The 15,789-nt window shown below is 35.8% G+C and overlaps 2 protein-coding genes across 3 annotated transcripts in view; one reads left to right on the top strand and one right to left on the bottom strand.

Annotated features, from left to right (window-relative positions):
• The window catches only part of LOC139120377 (catenin alpha-2-like), a 32,439-nt gene extending 21,184 nt beyond the window's left edge, over nucleotides 1-11,255 (bottom strand). For both annotated transcript variants that reach the window (XM_070684747.1, XM_070684746.1), the window contains exons 1-6: nucleotides 11,112-11,255; nucleotides 10,336-10,566; nucleotides 2,893-3,082; nucleotides 1,882-2,048; nucleotides 795-914; nucleotides 353-442 (exon numbers count right to left, since the gene is read on the bottom strand). In XM_070684747.1, coding sequence (XP_070540848.1) covers nucleotides 353-442; nucleotides 795-914; nucleotides 1,882-2,048; nucleotides 2,893-3,082; nucleotides 10,336-10,437 — 669 coding nt within the window. In that variant the 5' untranslated portion in view covers nucleotides 10,438-10,566; nucleotides 11,112-11,255. The remainder of the gene's footprint in view (nucleotides 1-352; nucleotides 443-794; nucleotides 915-1,881; nucleotides 2,049-2,892; nucleotides 3,083-10,335; nucleotides 10,567-11,111) is intronic.
• The window catches only part of LOC139120378 (cytochrome P450 26B1-like), a 62,810-nt gene continuing 48,981 nt past the window's right edge, over nucleotides 1,961-15,789 (top strand). Inside the window, exon 1 of the mRNA XM_070684749.1 lies at nucleotides 1,961-2,098. The gene's annotated coding sequence lies outside the window, so the exon portion shown is untranslated. The remainder of the gene's footprint in view (nucleotides 2,099-15,789) is intronic.

Below are 15,789 nucleotides of genomic sequence, written 5' to 3' on the forward strand. Positions count from 1 at the left end.
TTTTCACTCAATATTATATAGTTTTGATATGATACTTTTACAGCTATATTTAATCACAAAGGTAATTTCCGGTTTATATCAGAAGCTATTTGGCTGCCTGCCCTACACTGTGAGGGAATCTGGCTCAGAGCCCTTTGATCTCAAAGCCTCAGAGAGCTTGGAGATCTGAGGCTCTTAAAAGTCAACTCTACCATCTGTTGAGGCATATTTCATGCTATATTTATCTATAATTTGCATTAACAAAATTAAAAACATTCCTTGTGAAACATATCTGTCGAATTTGTAGCAAATGCCTTCTCTTACAGCACTATAAAAAGTGAAGTTTTCAAAGTGATAAAATACCAAAAGTTACCTTTGATGATGTAAGGAGAACATTTCCGTGTTTTTGAAGGTCAGCTCTGGCTGCTGCCAGTTTTTCACGATGGCCAGCATCTTTCAGATCCTGTAGTAATTAATAAAAAGTTCCTAGCATTTGTCTATATGAAGCATCAGTTTCAGACTTAAAACTCTACAACTCTTTAAAAATTTGAAGCGAGTGATGTTGTACAAAATTATTTGGACAATAGTTTTTAAGTTAGTAAGAAATGGAAACCACCAGTAAAATGACAACATGTGTATAATTTCTCAATGTATGGTTGTTCTATGGATAAAGATAAACATCGATTCTCTTGGTCAGCCATATGCAATACACTACATCATTGAACAAAAGCTTTGACAAAATAAATTTTTAACACTTGGGACAAAATATAGTTCTCCATTCTTGAGAAGAGTCAAAGACTTGAATATTCACTTACCGCCTGTCTGCTTCCTGTCAACTTGTTTAGTTTACTTGCATCTTCAGCGTATGCCTTGAATTTATTTGCAAGTTCTTGTTCACTGCGTGCATCTCTTATGTTTCTCAAGTCAGCCTCCACCTGTATAAAGTGAGAACACCAGCTGTTATAATGAGCATTGTACATGAAATACCAAGAAGCAGAAGAAGCATAGCACTGAAACTTTATTTGATAAAATGCACGATTACTTTAGCTTTTAGAATCTAAGCAACTTTATATATAAAAAAATAAAAAAATTCACAAACTCTCTACATCACATTGCATGTGCAGTTGCATTATCACAGAGTTATTAACAGTGTATAACAGTTACGAGGCAGGATTTTCAGTGTCTCTTAGAATTAAAGATTAACATTACAAACATATATGTTTCACCAGTCAAAATAACTTTTGGCGAAAGTACCAGTGTTTACATGGAAAGGGTAATTACATTCTGCCTGTTAGCTATGGGCAAGTGTACTGTTTCATTGTACAGTGTATGAAAGCAGACGCTGGGCCCAAGGATTCCCCAGAAGCACGGAGCTACGTTTTTGTGGGTACATGTGAATTATCATTACTTTACAGATCAGCAACGATTAAACCCGGACAATCTATCCTTCAATTCAAAAAACACAGACATGAAACTTGGTCGTTCCCTCGATCGCGCAGTGTACTTTTGCTCGACGGTCTATGGTACACTAATGTTTGTACATGTGTATGACATTGGCAACTCCAAGCGCCTGTTACCTAGGTTTACAAAAAAAATCTAACCTTATATCGAACTTTTGGGAGGAAATTCTGTTAATTGTAGAGACTTTCACCCCGCACTCACAGAGATGCATATGAACCAATGCAACCACAGAGGGCAAACTCATCGAACTCTGACCCCGGAAATCAGTTGCTGGGAAACATGGGAAATTTATGGAAATTTTTAGGAAAGTAGCAGACGATATCCCGCCTCATTTCAATCACGAAAACGGTTGACCGCAGCTGAGCAGTATTTCTAAAATTTCTCATTCTTTTATTTTTAAACTTCCAATATAGTTTAAAAACGAAAATGAAGTTAGCTTACAATCTTTAAGTTCCGTATCAGAAGTTGGACGTCCACCATATCAGCCAGAATCAAGAGACGGGTCACTGCGGACAGCAAAGCCCTGGCGGCTCGGACCATGTTACTACGTTTGGCGGACGAACATGGATCGTCAGCAAATTCACTGGAAGCAACTCTCATGTTCTCTCCTGGAAACCACATAATAACAAGGTGATGTTAAGCTATTCATGCTATTGAGGTAAGAAAACAAAAAACCCAAATTGCTATTATTTTTTACCCGCGCGTCGATCTTGAAATTTTAATGATTACATAAGCTTACCGTTGATGGCCAGTTCATCAACCCCAAAAGGCAAAGGTGTATGTTCAAAGAGTTTGTGCTGGGTCAAAATTTGAAACCAAGTAGCATGTCAGGAACAGCAAACGTATTTTACTGTCTATTGTATTAAACTCCATGTAATATTTATTTATTTAATTCTTTATATTTAGGGGTTTTTTTTATTCTTTGTTTGTTTGTTTAAAAATAGGGCAATGCTTACATTGATACAGTGTAAAGAGCAGATTTAGCTAATAGATGAGCTGGGGTCAAATAACGAAAGCTGAAACATAACATCTCCATTATGGCTGTACTTGTAGGAAGACACTTGGATGACACAGTAGTTTAATTTTGTATATCCAGGTCTTATCACATGATACAAAGACAAACTGAATTTGGTTTGATGTGTGCTCCGTTTTTTCAAGCAAAAAAATCAAAGCGTAATAGATTTGCTTTGTGAATTATTACATTTATAAATCCATTTGTTATGTAACCTGATTGACTGTATTAGGTATGGATAAAATTACTATCATCAGCTTCTTTGGAAGATACAATTGTTTTGATTTATACATACTACAATGAGCTAATTTAATATGTCTACACATGTATATGAAACTTTTAAAATTAAAGTGATGAAGACAATATGCAGGGATTATATTTTTGAAATTGTAACTGGAGAGCCGTCAAACAATGAAAGATTAGAAAATAAGGGAACTAACCTGTTTTCCTAACTTCATCAACAGTTGCCAACATTTCCTTTTTGACTTCAGGATTTTCATGGGCAATCTCTTCCCCTTTCTCAATGAACTTTTGTGTCGCTTTGTCCACTGCTGCAACCAAGACATGGGCTCTCTTGGATTTTCCTTTCTTCTTTTTTGAAGGCCCCTTTGTGTTGACCAATGTGGTGACCTGCAGACAGTGATCAAAATAAGGTCAGTGGCATGGACTTGATAACAATTTTGCCTATTCCAAATAAAAAGTTTGTGGTGCATTGCACAAGTGCATACACATAGTATAGGTAATATTACAATTTCAAAACATTTACTCCCATCATCCTGCTAAGAAAGAGTACTTACCCAAATAGGACACATATAATACAGTTAGTGAAAACATTTTTTATGCCAGATTGGTAGTATTGAAGCAAATTAACCAACATTGAAATTTCAATGTCAGTCACATATACAAGGGGCTTGAGTGTCCATCATTAAAGTTTATTCATGCTTGCACTATGACAATATAATAACTCTTTGAGATTACTTTTGGAAGTTAAAAACAATTTTGACAATGCTTGATACTAGTCTATCAATGGAAGGATTTTGCTTTTAAACTGAAATTGTCTCTCATAATGATGTCTAATGTATTAGTGTATTCTGTGTCTGTGTCTGTGTGTGTGTGTGTATGTGTGCGAGAGAGAGAGAGAGAGAGAGAGAGGTGGGGATACAATTTTGGCATAAAGCTCTTTTTCATCATCTCAGACCAACCTTTTCATTCAAGATTATGTTGACAAAATTTCTTGTATTTTGCTTGCACGATGACTATGCACATCCATATATATTGTATTTGCAGGCCTATCAAGTGTAGGCTTCATTGCCATGCCATGCCAAAGACGTGTCTGCAATTGTGGACTGCATATCTTGTGACTGACATGTGTGGCTTGATAAAACTGAAACACTATTTTATAATAAATTTGACAAAAAAGTTATCTTTAATTTTCTTGCACATTTTTATAAACATTTATTGATCAACACTACATTCATTCCAGTTAACATGTTATAATCAACTTTTACACTTTTAATTAAGTGTCATTGATGTGAAGATGTCTATCTCCATGTTTTCAAAAATCTGCAATGCACAATTGGCAATCTTTTCATACAGTGTAGGGTATTGAGTTACACCAGTTCATTCTCAATATTTTGTGCTTTGAATTTATTTCAAAACTACTTGTAAATTCCAAATTCATAACTATCATGATACAAATACCACCGTATACAAAGTCTTCCCTGTCCAAATTTTATTCAGATTTAAACTATTTGTCTACAATAAACTCTCTAGTTAGTGTACCCTTCTACTGGGACAGTCAACCTTTGCCAAGTAAGTGTACTGTGGCTAATTTACTGGGTCAGTCAAACTTTGCCATGCAAGTGTACTGAGGCTAATTTTATTATATCTCCATAAACGCAACTATTTGAGGTATTTAGTGTACCTGTATTCTAATCTGTCTTTGCTTTTGACATAAACATCACAGCAGATGGAATATTTTGTCATGTCAAAAAGAGAGATTTTGCTTACTTTCTCATTAAAACCATAAATATGACCCTGCTTTTGTTAAAACAGGCAATTTTCAGTGAAAAAGTTCAATGTCTGTATGAGTAGAGATTGAGAGGGACCACTAGTCAATAGAATTCCTGTTCCTTGTAAATAATTCAAATACCTGTGTGACGCATGAGCTTTCATGTGAAATAAAAGGTAGCCTTGATTTAAGTATTGTACAATTAATACGACCCCATTGTTCCAGAATGTGCAAGAATGTCAATTAACTGTATATCTGTAAATTGCCATTTAAAGAGGCACTCCCACTTGGTAACATTTTTAAAACACTTTTTTTAATGCCAACGGTCGATATTTACGTGGCGACTCCGCGCGGATCGCGAGATATCGATAAAAACATGTCATTTCCCGAGCGTATTTTTCACATCCCGAAGTTTTACGATATGACCCGAAATCCCCCGAAAGTGTGTTGTTGTGCTGATTGACGATATTCTAAGGAGTCCAAAAACGTTCGAATGACGCAATTAATTTACCTCCTACTGCGATGACTTTATATACATCATTATCAATGCCTTTACCTTTGGTAATTCTTTTTTAAAACTTCTCCTTAGTTTTTGTCGTTTTCATTATTCTCAATCAGTTGTATTAAATTTTTAAACAATACCACATAGATATCAGTTTTTTTGTGTAAAATATTAGTTGCCTCCGATGACTACATTTTGTCGTCTGCAACACAGTTACGCGTGGTTCGATACATAGCGGCCGCCGCGTGTGGTATGCACGCATACCACGCGGCGGCCGCTATGCATACTATGTATCAACCGCACCTATCTATGCTAGTCACCTATGCGAATTCTGGTGGAATCAGCAAACTTTGTTTTTCGTTTTTTTGCCGAGTCAGTAGGACTCGGCTTTCTCCCATGGGACATGACCGCTCACCGACGCGAGTGGTACTGCTGTGTACAGGTACAGCAGCGTCAGCGTAGACTCGTACTCCATAGCTTAGTTGACAATGGCCCCAGTGCCGAACGTTCTATGTTCGGAAGCTGAATTCAGGTGGGCCACCGGAATTCAAACTTTAACTTTTTTGAGGACATGTTTTTATCGATATCTCATGATCCGCGCGCAGTCGCCATGTCAAATATTCACCGTTGGCATTAAAAAAATGTATTTTAAAAATGTTACCAAGTGAGAGTGCCTCTTTAATTGATAGTGATAAAATCAGAATTTGCAGAAAATTCCTGATGTAAATAGGAGATTCAAATAACTATATTTGACAATCAACAGAGAAACACATTGCACAAAATGCAGTTATTTTAATCAGCTCAGTCGGTAATGTAGATCTCTACTGTTGACACTTATAAAAGAAAAGAGAACCTAGCTGGCAAATAGTAGATTCACAGGTAGTAACTTTCACCACATACATTTACATATCCATAGCTTACAGACATTAAATGTCATTAAATTGGTTTTATGTTGTGTTACCTGCATAATTTCAACCACATAAAATTCACTATAAAATTTAACAACATTGCATGGTTAGTTTGTACACATTGTTTCACGCTTGTAAAGTTTTTTGTTTTGTTCAGCTTTCATTCTTCTGCGCCTTCTAAGAAAAATTAATTAGGGCCGTGAATCTATACAGTGTGATCTCTGGAGAACTTGAGTTCATACTCATAGTATTTTGTCAGAAGTTTTACCAGTCTCAAAATGAGGAAAAAAATTGCTCAGCCAAAATTATACATTGTAGTGAGATTTTTCTCTGTTTTCCTTTATCTGAAAACTGAATATCATTTATCCCTTTCCCTCGCCTGGTTATGTCATAATAAAATTGGTCAATCCATTGTCTTTATTTGCTCGCCCCAAATCCAAAGTGAACATTTGACTGGTGTGACCCCTGACCCCTTTTTCTGGACATAAGAAAAGACATGCATTCAAGATTTCCTGTTCAAATATGTATAAGAGATTTTCCTGTCTGGTGTCCAAGATACTGAGTTTCTGTATAGGTAAAGCACCGTCTTGGGACAGATGTTCAGCGAAATGATGGAAATTTTGATCTATTCATTGTTTTATCCATATTGCAAATTATTTACCATGTTCATTTGTTTGTAGAATCTTGTTAAACTCACAGGAATTTTACAACTAACATTTTGTATTTAAATTTTCACACTTAAAAGACAATCTTGAGTCACAGAGTTGTGACAATTACACTATTTTAATTTGTGTCTCCAATCAAAGTCTGCTACAGTAGTTTTCCAATCAAGAGAATATAGTTAGCTAATGTCACCTATTAAAAGAAGTAGCCAACATATTCTTGAAAGAAAAATATGAAAGTATACAAATTCTTGGCATAAATTACTCTGAGTACTAGCAAAGTATAGAAATTATTCTTCTTGTTCAACTGACAGTTTAGGATGCAAAACAGAATATGGACAGTATGGACTTTGTATGACATGCACTGAACAGATGTTTTATAAAAACAGTGTAACCATTGGTTTGAGATTATATCTGCCGGTAAAATATTTGGGATTCCAGTGTCAGAGAATTTTTGCCTACAATATATTGTGCTTTCAGGGCAGTGTATCGACCCCTATCCACATGGCTAGTCATATCTACTTATGTCAAGTGTGTGTTTGTAATTTATGGGCAACTACTTGTTTGCTTAACCTCCACAAATTGAGATAAGGACCTGTCTGAGGTAAAACTGAACATGCCATGCCATGCCAATACACAGTGTGATATTTATGTGTGAATGATTAACGGTAGCCATATACATTTGAACAGAAAAGAATTTGTTTATAGGAAATATTGGTGGTTGGGTGAAAATTTGATTATGTAAACAAAGTTCCTTCACTCAGGTCATCATAGGAATGTGTACAACCTCAGCATGAATCAGCAGTGTTTATTACATGCACAGGGGAGTGTTGTTATTCTGTTGTGTGTGAATGTTTTCATCGTTTATCATCATTCTGTTTTTTTCAGTCATCTTTCCGCTGTTGGTCATGCAGGTATATGTTCACCTGGGCTGGTGAAACCAATGCCTATGTAAACACAGTGTTTTGAACATGACTAGCTCAAGCTATTGACAATTGAAAATGCATCACCTTTCAGGCTGGAGTATTTAAGTTTCAAATGACACCAGAAAAAATCGATTTGATAATGTTTTTTTGTGATGCTAGCTTCTTTTACACTGATCTCCTCATTTTGAGTCATTACTTCTTCAATTCATATTTTGAATATTTAAATCATCACAATGTGAATGTTTCAATTGAGTTTGAAGTTATATCTCCAAGTGTACTTGTTAAGTTGTTGATACAACATAGGAGTGCGTTTTCATAACAATTAATACAATTACAACAAACACAAATATTCATTTTGTAATAAAATTAACAAATTACCAATATAACTGTATACATTACTTACATAACTGTAATAACTACTTTAGACATAAAATTAGTAAATTAAAGAAGGAGATAATATGATAATTAAGACTCACTCTGCATTGGGTCTTTCTCTATATACTCAAGTCTGATCATTATCTATACATTGATTTCATGACCTGTATATCTTCATGTATATATCTAGCTCAGTTGGGAAGGATGAGCCTGCAGTTTAGTGGTCCAAGTCTAATGGACTGCATTAATCACAACACTTCAATGAATAAAATTTGTCAAAGGGAAGTTTCAGTACCATAACCTTACAATGGCTATGGTACAAACTCACTTTCCCTAACAAAGACACTGGTGATATATCTCCTTAAGTGGCTGGCAGGATGCAACTTAATCCCATCAACTGACAACCTTAAATCACGGTCCCTCGACCGTGCTTTAAATCAGCAAAAGTAATTCATTGTGACGCGATGATCTTTTGTTAGTTTGTTGCTACTGTGAATTCTGTTTACAAAATCTACTTTGCTGCATGACAAAATACCCTAGGTGTCTTTAGTAGTTAGATATGTCACAGACAATGGCACAGAAGAAACTGCTGAGTTTAATTTGACTTGGGATGGTCGTAACTTTCTTTCAACATGGTGTGTGGAATTTATTGAATTGGTGGCAGGACGGGTGCATGGCTTCGGTTTGCTACAAGCAAAACAATTGCCAGTCTGGATGGGTCATTAAAGGAAAATTGAGTCCAACTCCGGGTCAGTTTGGAAACAGGCAGTGGTGAAAATTAAAACCAATTCTAGAATTACAGCATCTCCAATTAGTGTGAACATAAAACGCTTTAGGAGGGACCTTGAAACTTTCATTTGACACGGGCTCATCAATTTGGTTGGATGTCATGTCATGACTTTGATCTTGTCATTCAATATATCCAGGTCTGTCTTGTACATCTGTCCTTTTTTCATCACGGCATGGGGTCACGTTCTTCAGCCATCCGTGTAATGACAAAATGAGTGGTGTTGATAACATTCAGATAGGCTGCATTAATGCATGCTGTTTGCATATACGCTTCACCAACACATATTCACATATTTATATAATCAACCACCTTATATTGTCCAGTTAAAATTATGTATATTGCTCTCATTAGCCATTCACTGTTTACCTTGTTTGTAAAATACAGTTTTGTATTCTACTCCCAAAAACTTGCTGTCAACACATGTGCAGTGGCCATAGTTATTGTCAACGACTGAATTTTAATCCATACTAGAATTATATGGCAACTGTAATGGTATATACAATGTATCATGTAAGAAAGGCTTACACTGTGTTTTAATTAGTATCGAAAAGTAAAGGGAAAAACTCCTATGAGAGAGAGAAAAATATTTTAATTTGACTGTTGATATTCTGTTGTTTTTCAGCAAGTCTGATTGTCCTTGTGGTATATAAATTGCTGAAATTTATGTCAAAATAACAAAGTCGAGGAAAGGTTTTGAGATTGTTCTCTTTAGAAAATTTTCTGAAATGCAGAAAAATGTGAAAAACTTTGTTTTGATCAAGCTGTGATTTCGTTAATGAAAACAGTTGATGAACAGATAGTCCATTCTTTGGAAAAAATACTGATAGGTAGACCTACAAACACAGGCTTTGGCATAGGAATAGGTTTTAGCATCAACAGAGTAGAGGACAATGTCCTGTGTGTGACTTGTTTTGAACGTCATGTGAGACTCTAACATTGAATACCTGCATGTCTGTTCATTTGACTTTAATTGAAAAGTTGGGCAATACTGCACCGTTGGAATTGCATTCAAATTGGTAATACGTTGTGGATAATATGTTCATCAATTGCACTGTTTATCAAATACAAACAATATCTGAAACCCTAACATTCAGATCTGTGTTTAGATGAATGAGTCTGCATGAAAATTTCAATCTCATGAAGTTGGTAACCCAATTGTTAAGCATTCAGTTTATTGACACATTCGTTTGCCCTTATTTGGCATGAACTGCATACCTTGGCGAACCCCAAACAGCATCTATTTTGAAAAGATTGATTTGCATGACAATAAAGCGTGGTGTATGTTTTTTTCCTGAGTGGCGTTGAAATTCCTCAGGTATTCTTCACACTGAGGTGAAATGGTATTTGTTGCCATTATGACTGTAAACAAATGAATCTTCATGAGAAAAAAAATTATCTGGACAATGGTTTATTGTAGTCTGTTCTGGGTTAATTATTGATGTCCCAGGGTCATTGTCCTTGTCCTTGTGATAGAGTATAGAGGCAGCTGGCATTGACAGCGGATGAATTGATTGCTGCCATTTTGAAAACATGGCAAAATAGGTGATAGACAAAAATATCAAAACTATTCACCCACATCGTATTTGATTCTTTGTCTCAATGAGAGTTGCAAGGTAATATAGAATGTTTCGAGTCGCCCACGGCATATGAAAGTATTTGTTCAGGCTATACCTATGACATGATGAAAATAGGAGTGAGTAAACACATACCTGTTGTACTAAAGGTTCCAGTGTCTTTTCCACAGAGTATGTTCGGATTTCTAAATCCTTGGGATTCCATGTGAAAGTAAGTGTTCCCACCGGTTCCGACATCCTGATGCTTGTAAAAACTGTGCTCCCTTACAAGGATCTCCCTAGACAAATATAAAGTCTGTCCCCAGATGTTGTGGTATTAAACGTACACCACTGTGTAAGTGGTGCCACTTTAAGAGTTGCCTTGTCCTGTGAAAATAGAAAATGAACGGAACCAACTGTGTGTTTCAGTTGTACATTGTAGAAGCAAGCAAATCCTCTATGAGATATTCATTTGATGAAATTAAACATTCCAATTAGCCAGTGTGTCTTCAGTTGATGAAAGCTTACAAGAGCCTGCTGATGAAAGCTTACAAGAGCCTGTTGGTACCCTGCCAAATCCAAGCCACACAAACCACACAAATCATACAAGCATACACTTGTAATATCCAGAGTGTTGGCTACACCACTGAAGCATGTCAGATGGCTGGCTGTCAGCTGATATGTGTGATGGCTAGGCCACCAGCCGCAATGTGAACTATGGTGACATGCTATAGCTGGCCTTGTGGAAATCAAATATGTGTAAAAACAAAAATTATGCCTGACCACTAGACAAACAAGGTACGCCAAATAGTACAACGGTACACATACATTTTGTGTATTTTACTATTCACAGCTATGTCCTATAAGCCATAACATATCAATATCTACCATTGAATTTCATTTTCATTTTGAAATAATATTCTTGTACTTACCCGATTGATGATGTTATACAATTCCTGATAGTGTGAGGTATCAGTTTGAGGACGAGAGACTATTTTTGTGCACCAATAACAGCCGTAACAGCTTTCAAGCCTACACGCACATACCAGACTCCCTGATTAACATAAATGTGTATTACAGCATGACCTCTGACGACGCCTACCTCATTTTAATATGAATAGCCACGTACTGACAAAAAAGAACACATGCCATTCCATTGTGGTTGGTCACAGCTATTTGTCCTGCCCTTTTCAATTGTCCAGGTAATCTGATCAGCTACCATTTCAGCTTCTTAAATTGCCAGGTAGTCGAGAATTTTAAGTAAATCTATGGCTGATAAGCTGTGTGACATTGTAAATGTATACATCAGTGGAAAATGATGCGAAAGTTGGAATGGTGCTGGTGGTTATCATGCATTGCTGTTTTGTTTTGCTTTGTAAAGTGTTTTCAGATTGAACCTTCAGCCAATCAATACGAGGTCACCTTCAACTTCATTCAGTGTTCGAGTTCAATGGCAGACTGTGATAGAAGAGATGGCCTCTGGTTTTGTTATATGCAAATAGGGCAGTTTGTTTGTAATTGTGAATGATAATTTAGCCACTTTTTAATGCCAAATGGAAATGATGATTTCTGAACAGATTTGGCATATATCAGATTCAAAGTGTATCAATATCTTTTTCCATGGGATCCTATGTACAACATACTTCTACGCAAATGTAATTTACTAGCATCTCAATATTGAAGTTTGTCATTTTAATGCTTTCCCATATGACAGCAGATCTGTACATCGTTCAGAAGCATTGAATTTATGATTCAGTTTTTGACTAGTTTCAGTCACAGTTTTTTATGGAGATCTGCAATACACCTGTGTATCTGAGTAACCTCAATGCTCATCAGAACCTTAACTCTCCCACTTTGTATCATGGTTACTCTACCCATGGTTAGATCATAAAGCCATTTATCAAATGCATTGATCAATCTTCTCTATTTTATTTACATAGCAGATGGCAGATGAGAAATTTTTAATAAGTGATGCATTTCCATGAGTATGTTTTTTTTCCCACTAAAGGTACTCTGTGCTAAATCATGACTGTCTCCCTCAGCTGGCAAAGAATACAATAACAGCTATTTACACAGGCAGTTTATAGAAACAAATATGAAGGAAACATTCATTGAATTATTTAATGCATGCATACATGCACAGTATCCTCTGATAAACAGTGCAGAACATTATACAAATATTGATAAGAATGTAAATGTGTGTAAGTGCCCACAGAAACAAACAATAAAAATTAAATGGCACACTTCTATGAATATTTTGAAGGTCCCAACATGTGAAAACCAGAAATGATAATTTGATGTAGAACATGTTTTATAGATATGTATAATTCATTCTTAAATTCATATAGGTATCCATGCAAATTGTCTGTCTATGTTAATTGTTCTTGCTCAACAGAATTTGATATATTATCAATTGAAGAATTTTGTGAGTGCAGCAGTTTAGTGGTAATATTACAGTAATTATGTATGACACTGTCCCACATTTGTATGAGTGAAAGATCAGTAATCCAGGGTCAATAGAACTACCACAGAGTGCATGGTAGATGTGCCCATTAAATTAGTTCAAATGGGAGTTTTCACCGCAGTACTAACATCAACATTCCATGCAGAATGTGATCTCTGTCCTGTAGATTCCATTCAAAACCAGGACCTTCCCAGTAGGGCTTACTGGTATCATATTCATCGCTATCCCAGTGTCCTTGCATTACTTCCTGTGGATTCACCCAACAATCCAATATCATTTCCAGACGTGGAAATATCCAAGTGTAAACCATACTCTCTCAGTTTACATATACATCTAGAATTCCTTTTTGGTATGAAAATTTTGAAAGTTAATAGCATGGGATATTACACCCCCTGTACGAGATATGAAAATATTTACAATTTCATTTTAGGGCACCACAAGGGTAGTACTGAATTACTTTCATAATTTAGTAAAAACCTTTATTGGAGTGAATTTTGAACATCCATCTTCCGTAAATGGGATATAAATTACTTACATAATTTAGGAAAAACCTTTATTTGAGTGAATTTTGAACATCCATCTTCGGTAAATGGGATATTCAACTCAAGAAATGTTAAACCCCACACATCAATTAGATTTTGTGATTAAAAGGGCCAGTAACTGTAACTTTCATTGATTATTTTCAACATTTTTTATGTTAATGAGAACTTCAGTCTCTTATTCTACCCCCAAAAGCATGTTGAGATACACAGCATTCGGCTTGTCAACTCAGCCTGTACATGTGTAGATTGCATTGTTATTGTTGGCAAGTGAATGCTGGTCCAGACCTAAGAATTCAAATGCATTTCCATAACAGTGCATTTCACATGTACAGACACTGTGCTGACAAGCCAAATAGGTATTGTACCACGCTTTGGGCAGTAGAAGAAGAACTTGCAATTGACAAACAAAACAATGTGTGAGGAGCAAAATTTTGGAAGAACATTAATGCTTCCAGTGTAAGCACTGAAGGCCAAGTCCTATATGAGCTTTGCTTGCAGTGGAAGTGGAATAATATTTCATATCCTTTGTCCAACATTTCTGACAAATTTTTGCAATAGTTTTCAACATACCGCTAAAATTGAATGACAAGCTGAATCACTGTTTGCATGAAAAAGCCTTGTCATTCAAACCCATAATATAGCTAAATAAGGCCAAAAAAAAAAAGAAATGTTTCTGGTCAGGTCTTTCTTTAAAAACTGGTGCGGCAACGCGCATTTTATTTTATTTTATTTTTATTTTTTTTCCTCAAGGGAGGGAGAAGGGTCAGTTTTATAGTTTTATCAATATAGTCACATATATACTGTTCATGCAGTCATTGATCATGCCCCAAAGAATTTACTCTTTCTCTTCAGCCATTTTGGTTTGGTGTCAGCCACGACCGCCGGCCACAAACAGGAAAAAAAAAGGTTGACTCGCTGTTGTTCAAGTGACGCACGCGCTGACCAGAAACATTTTTTTTTTTGGCCTAATATGTCCATGATTAGAGTACAGACTTGAATCACAGAGGACATGGCCATTTAGTAGTGTGTTTGACTGTTAAGAAACACCCTGTTGAGAAGCCTGGATGTAAATCAACAAAATGCATATGTTTCAACAAATAAATTGCCACAGGAACCTTAATACCAAGAACAAAGCGAACCAGAATCGGGATTTGCACTGTAAAAAGATATTCCCTAGAGGAAGGTTATTTGCTGTGACATGGTTAATGCGACCAAGACTTCAGTGGCTGTGACAAACGGTGATGGTTGTAAAATTTATCTTAATTCTGCTTTCTTAAATGTTAAGGTAGTATGGTCCTCGAAAGTGAAAGACTTAAACTTTTGTCTAAACTTTTTTCAGGGAATCTTTCAACCATTCTCTTATTTCAAAACCAAGAATAAAAATTGGGGGTCACCATGCAAATAAATTGAAATTCTTGTACAAGAGAAACAAATTACTCAAAATTTACTGATATTTGAAATTCAACATGGCCGCTGTCCCTGCGTTAACTCTATGGAGAAAAATAAAATTTCGATTTTCGAAAAACTAAGACAGTGAAAAGTTTTCTTACACCAAGAACTTTAAAATGAACCCCGCAAGTGGTACATCGGAGAAGGATTGCAAAAGTTTGAGACTCCGAATATCTGTCTCTGAGGCGCCTTCTACCTTTAACATCATACTCCTTATTTGATTTATAAGAAAATATTTTTGGATGACGCCATTTTTGCTCTCTTGTAAAAATAGTATGAAGGCTGTGTACATTGCCCCTCTTAAGTCAATGTACCATTATTTTTTCTTTCTTTTGAAAATAATAGGGTTCTGCAAAAGTACCTAGTTTTTTACCAAAATTTGACAGTGATGAAAGTCTAAGAATGCCTGCAAGTATGTCATAATTGTCTACTACACATATCTGCCAAAATCAAACATACTTCCTAGTCTCTTAACATTTAACTCGATTTCCATGATGAAATTTGATTTTATTACCGATGTCCAAATGTATCAGTATTGCACAAGAAGGGAGAATGATTTACACAGATTTGGCTTTGTTTGGATTTTCACACCTCCAAATCTGTGTCTACATAATGATCACAGATGAGATCAGATTAAATGTCACTTTTGTTTATATACTCTTAATATTTACCGCCGTTTTCACAATTATCAATTTCCTGTATGGCTTGTGAAATATTTATCCATTACAACTGGAGTAAATTAAGTTGCTTCCACCATGGGACCATGACTCTATCTGGTTCTGTAGTTTACAAATTAGGCAATGGACTGTCTGTATGTTTGAACCTCATCAACCCTTGTAACAAAACTACTGCATTCTATAGTTGCAAACTTAGTGGTATTTGAGGCCATTTGTCAGTGATACAGTAATCAGCTGTTTAATACATGTATGTATACTATCTTGTGGGTATGTGTGCATTTCAGCCATTAGGTTTTTGTTGCCATCTGATACTTGGTATATTTTGAGTAGTGCTATCAGATTTGAATAGTGATTATTTCATCAAAAGTCAACAATTAATTATACCAGATAGCAGACTAGCTGTCAAATATTGACATAATGTCAATGATAGCTTCTTATCTTATATATGCAGGCCACAATCCAATCTTCAATCTTCTCC

Source organism: Ptychodera flava, chromosome 20 (genome assembly GCF_041260155.1).
Source record: "Ptychodera flava strain L36383 chromosome 20, AS_Pfla_20210202, whole genome shotgun sequence".
Lineage (NCBI taxonomy): Eukaryota > Metazoa > Hemichordata > Enteropneusta > Ptychoderidae > Ptychodera > Ptychodera flava.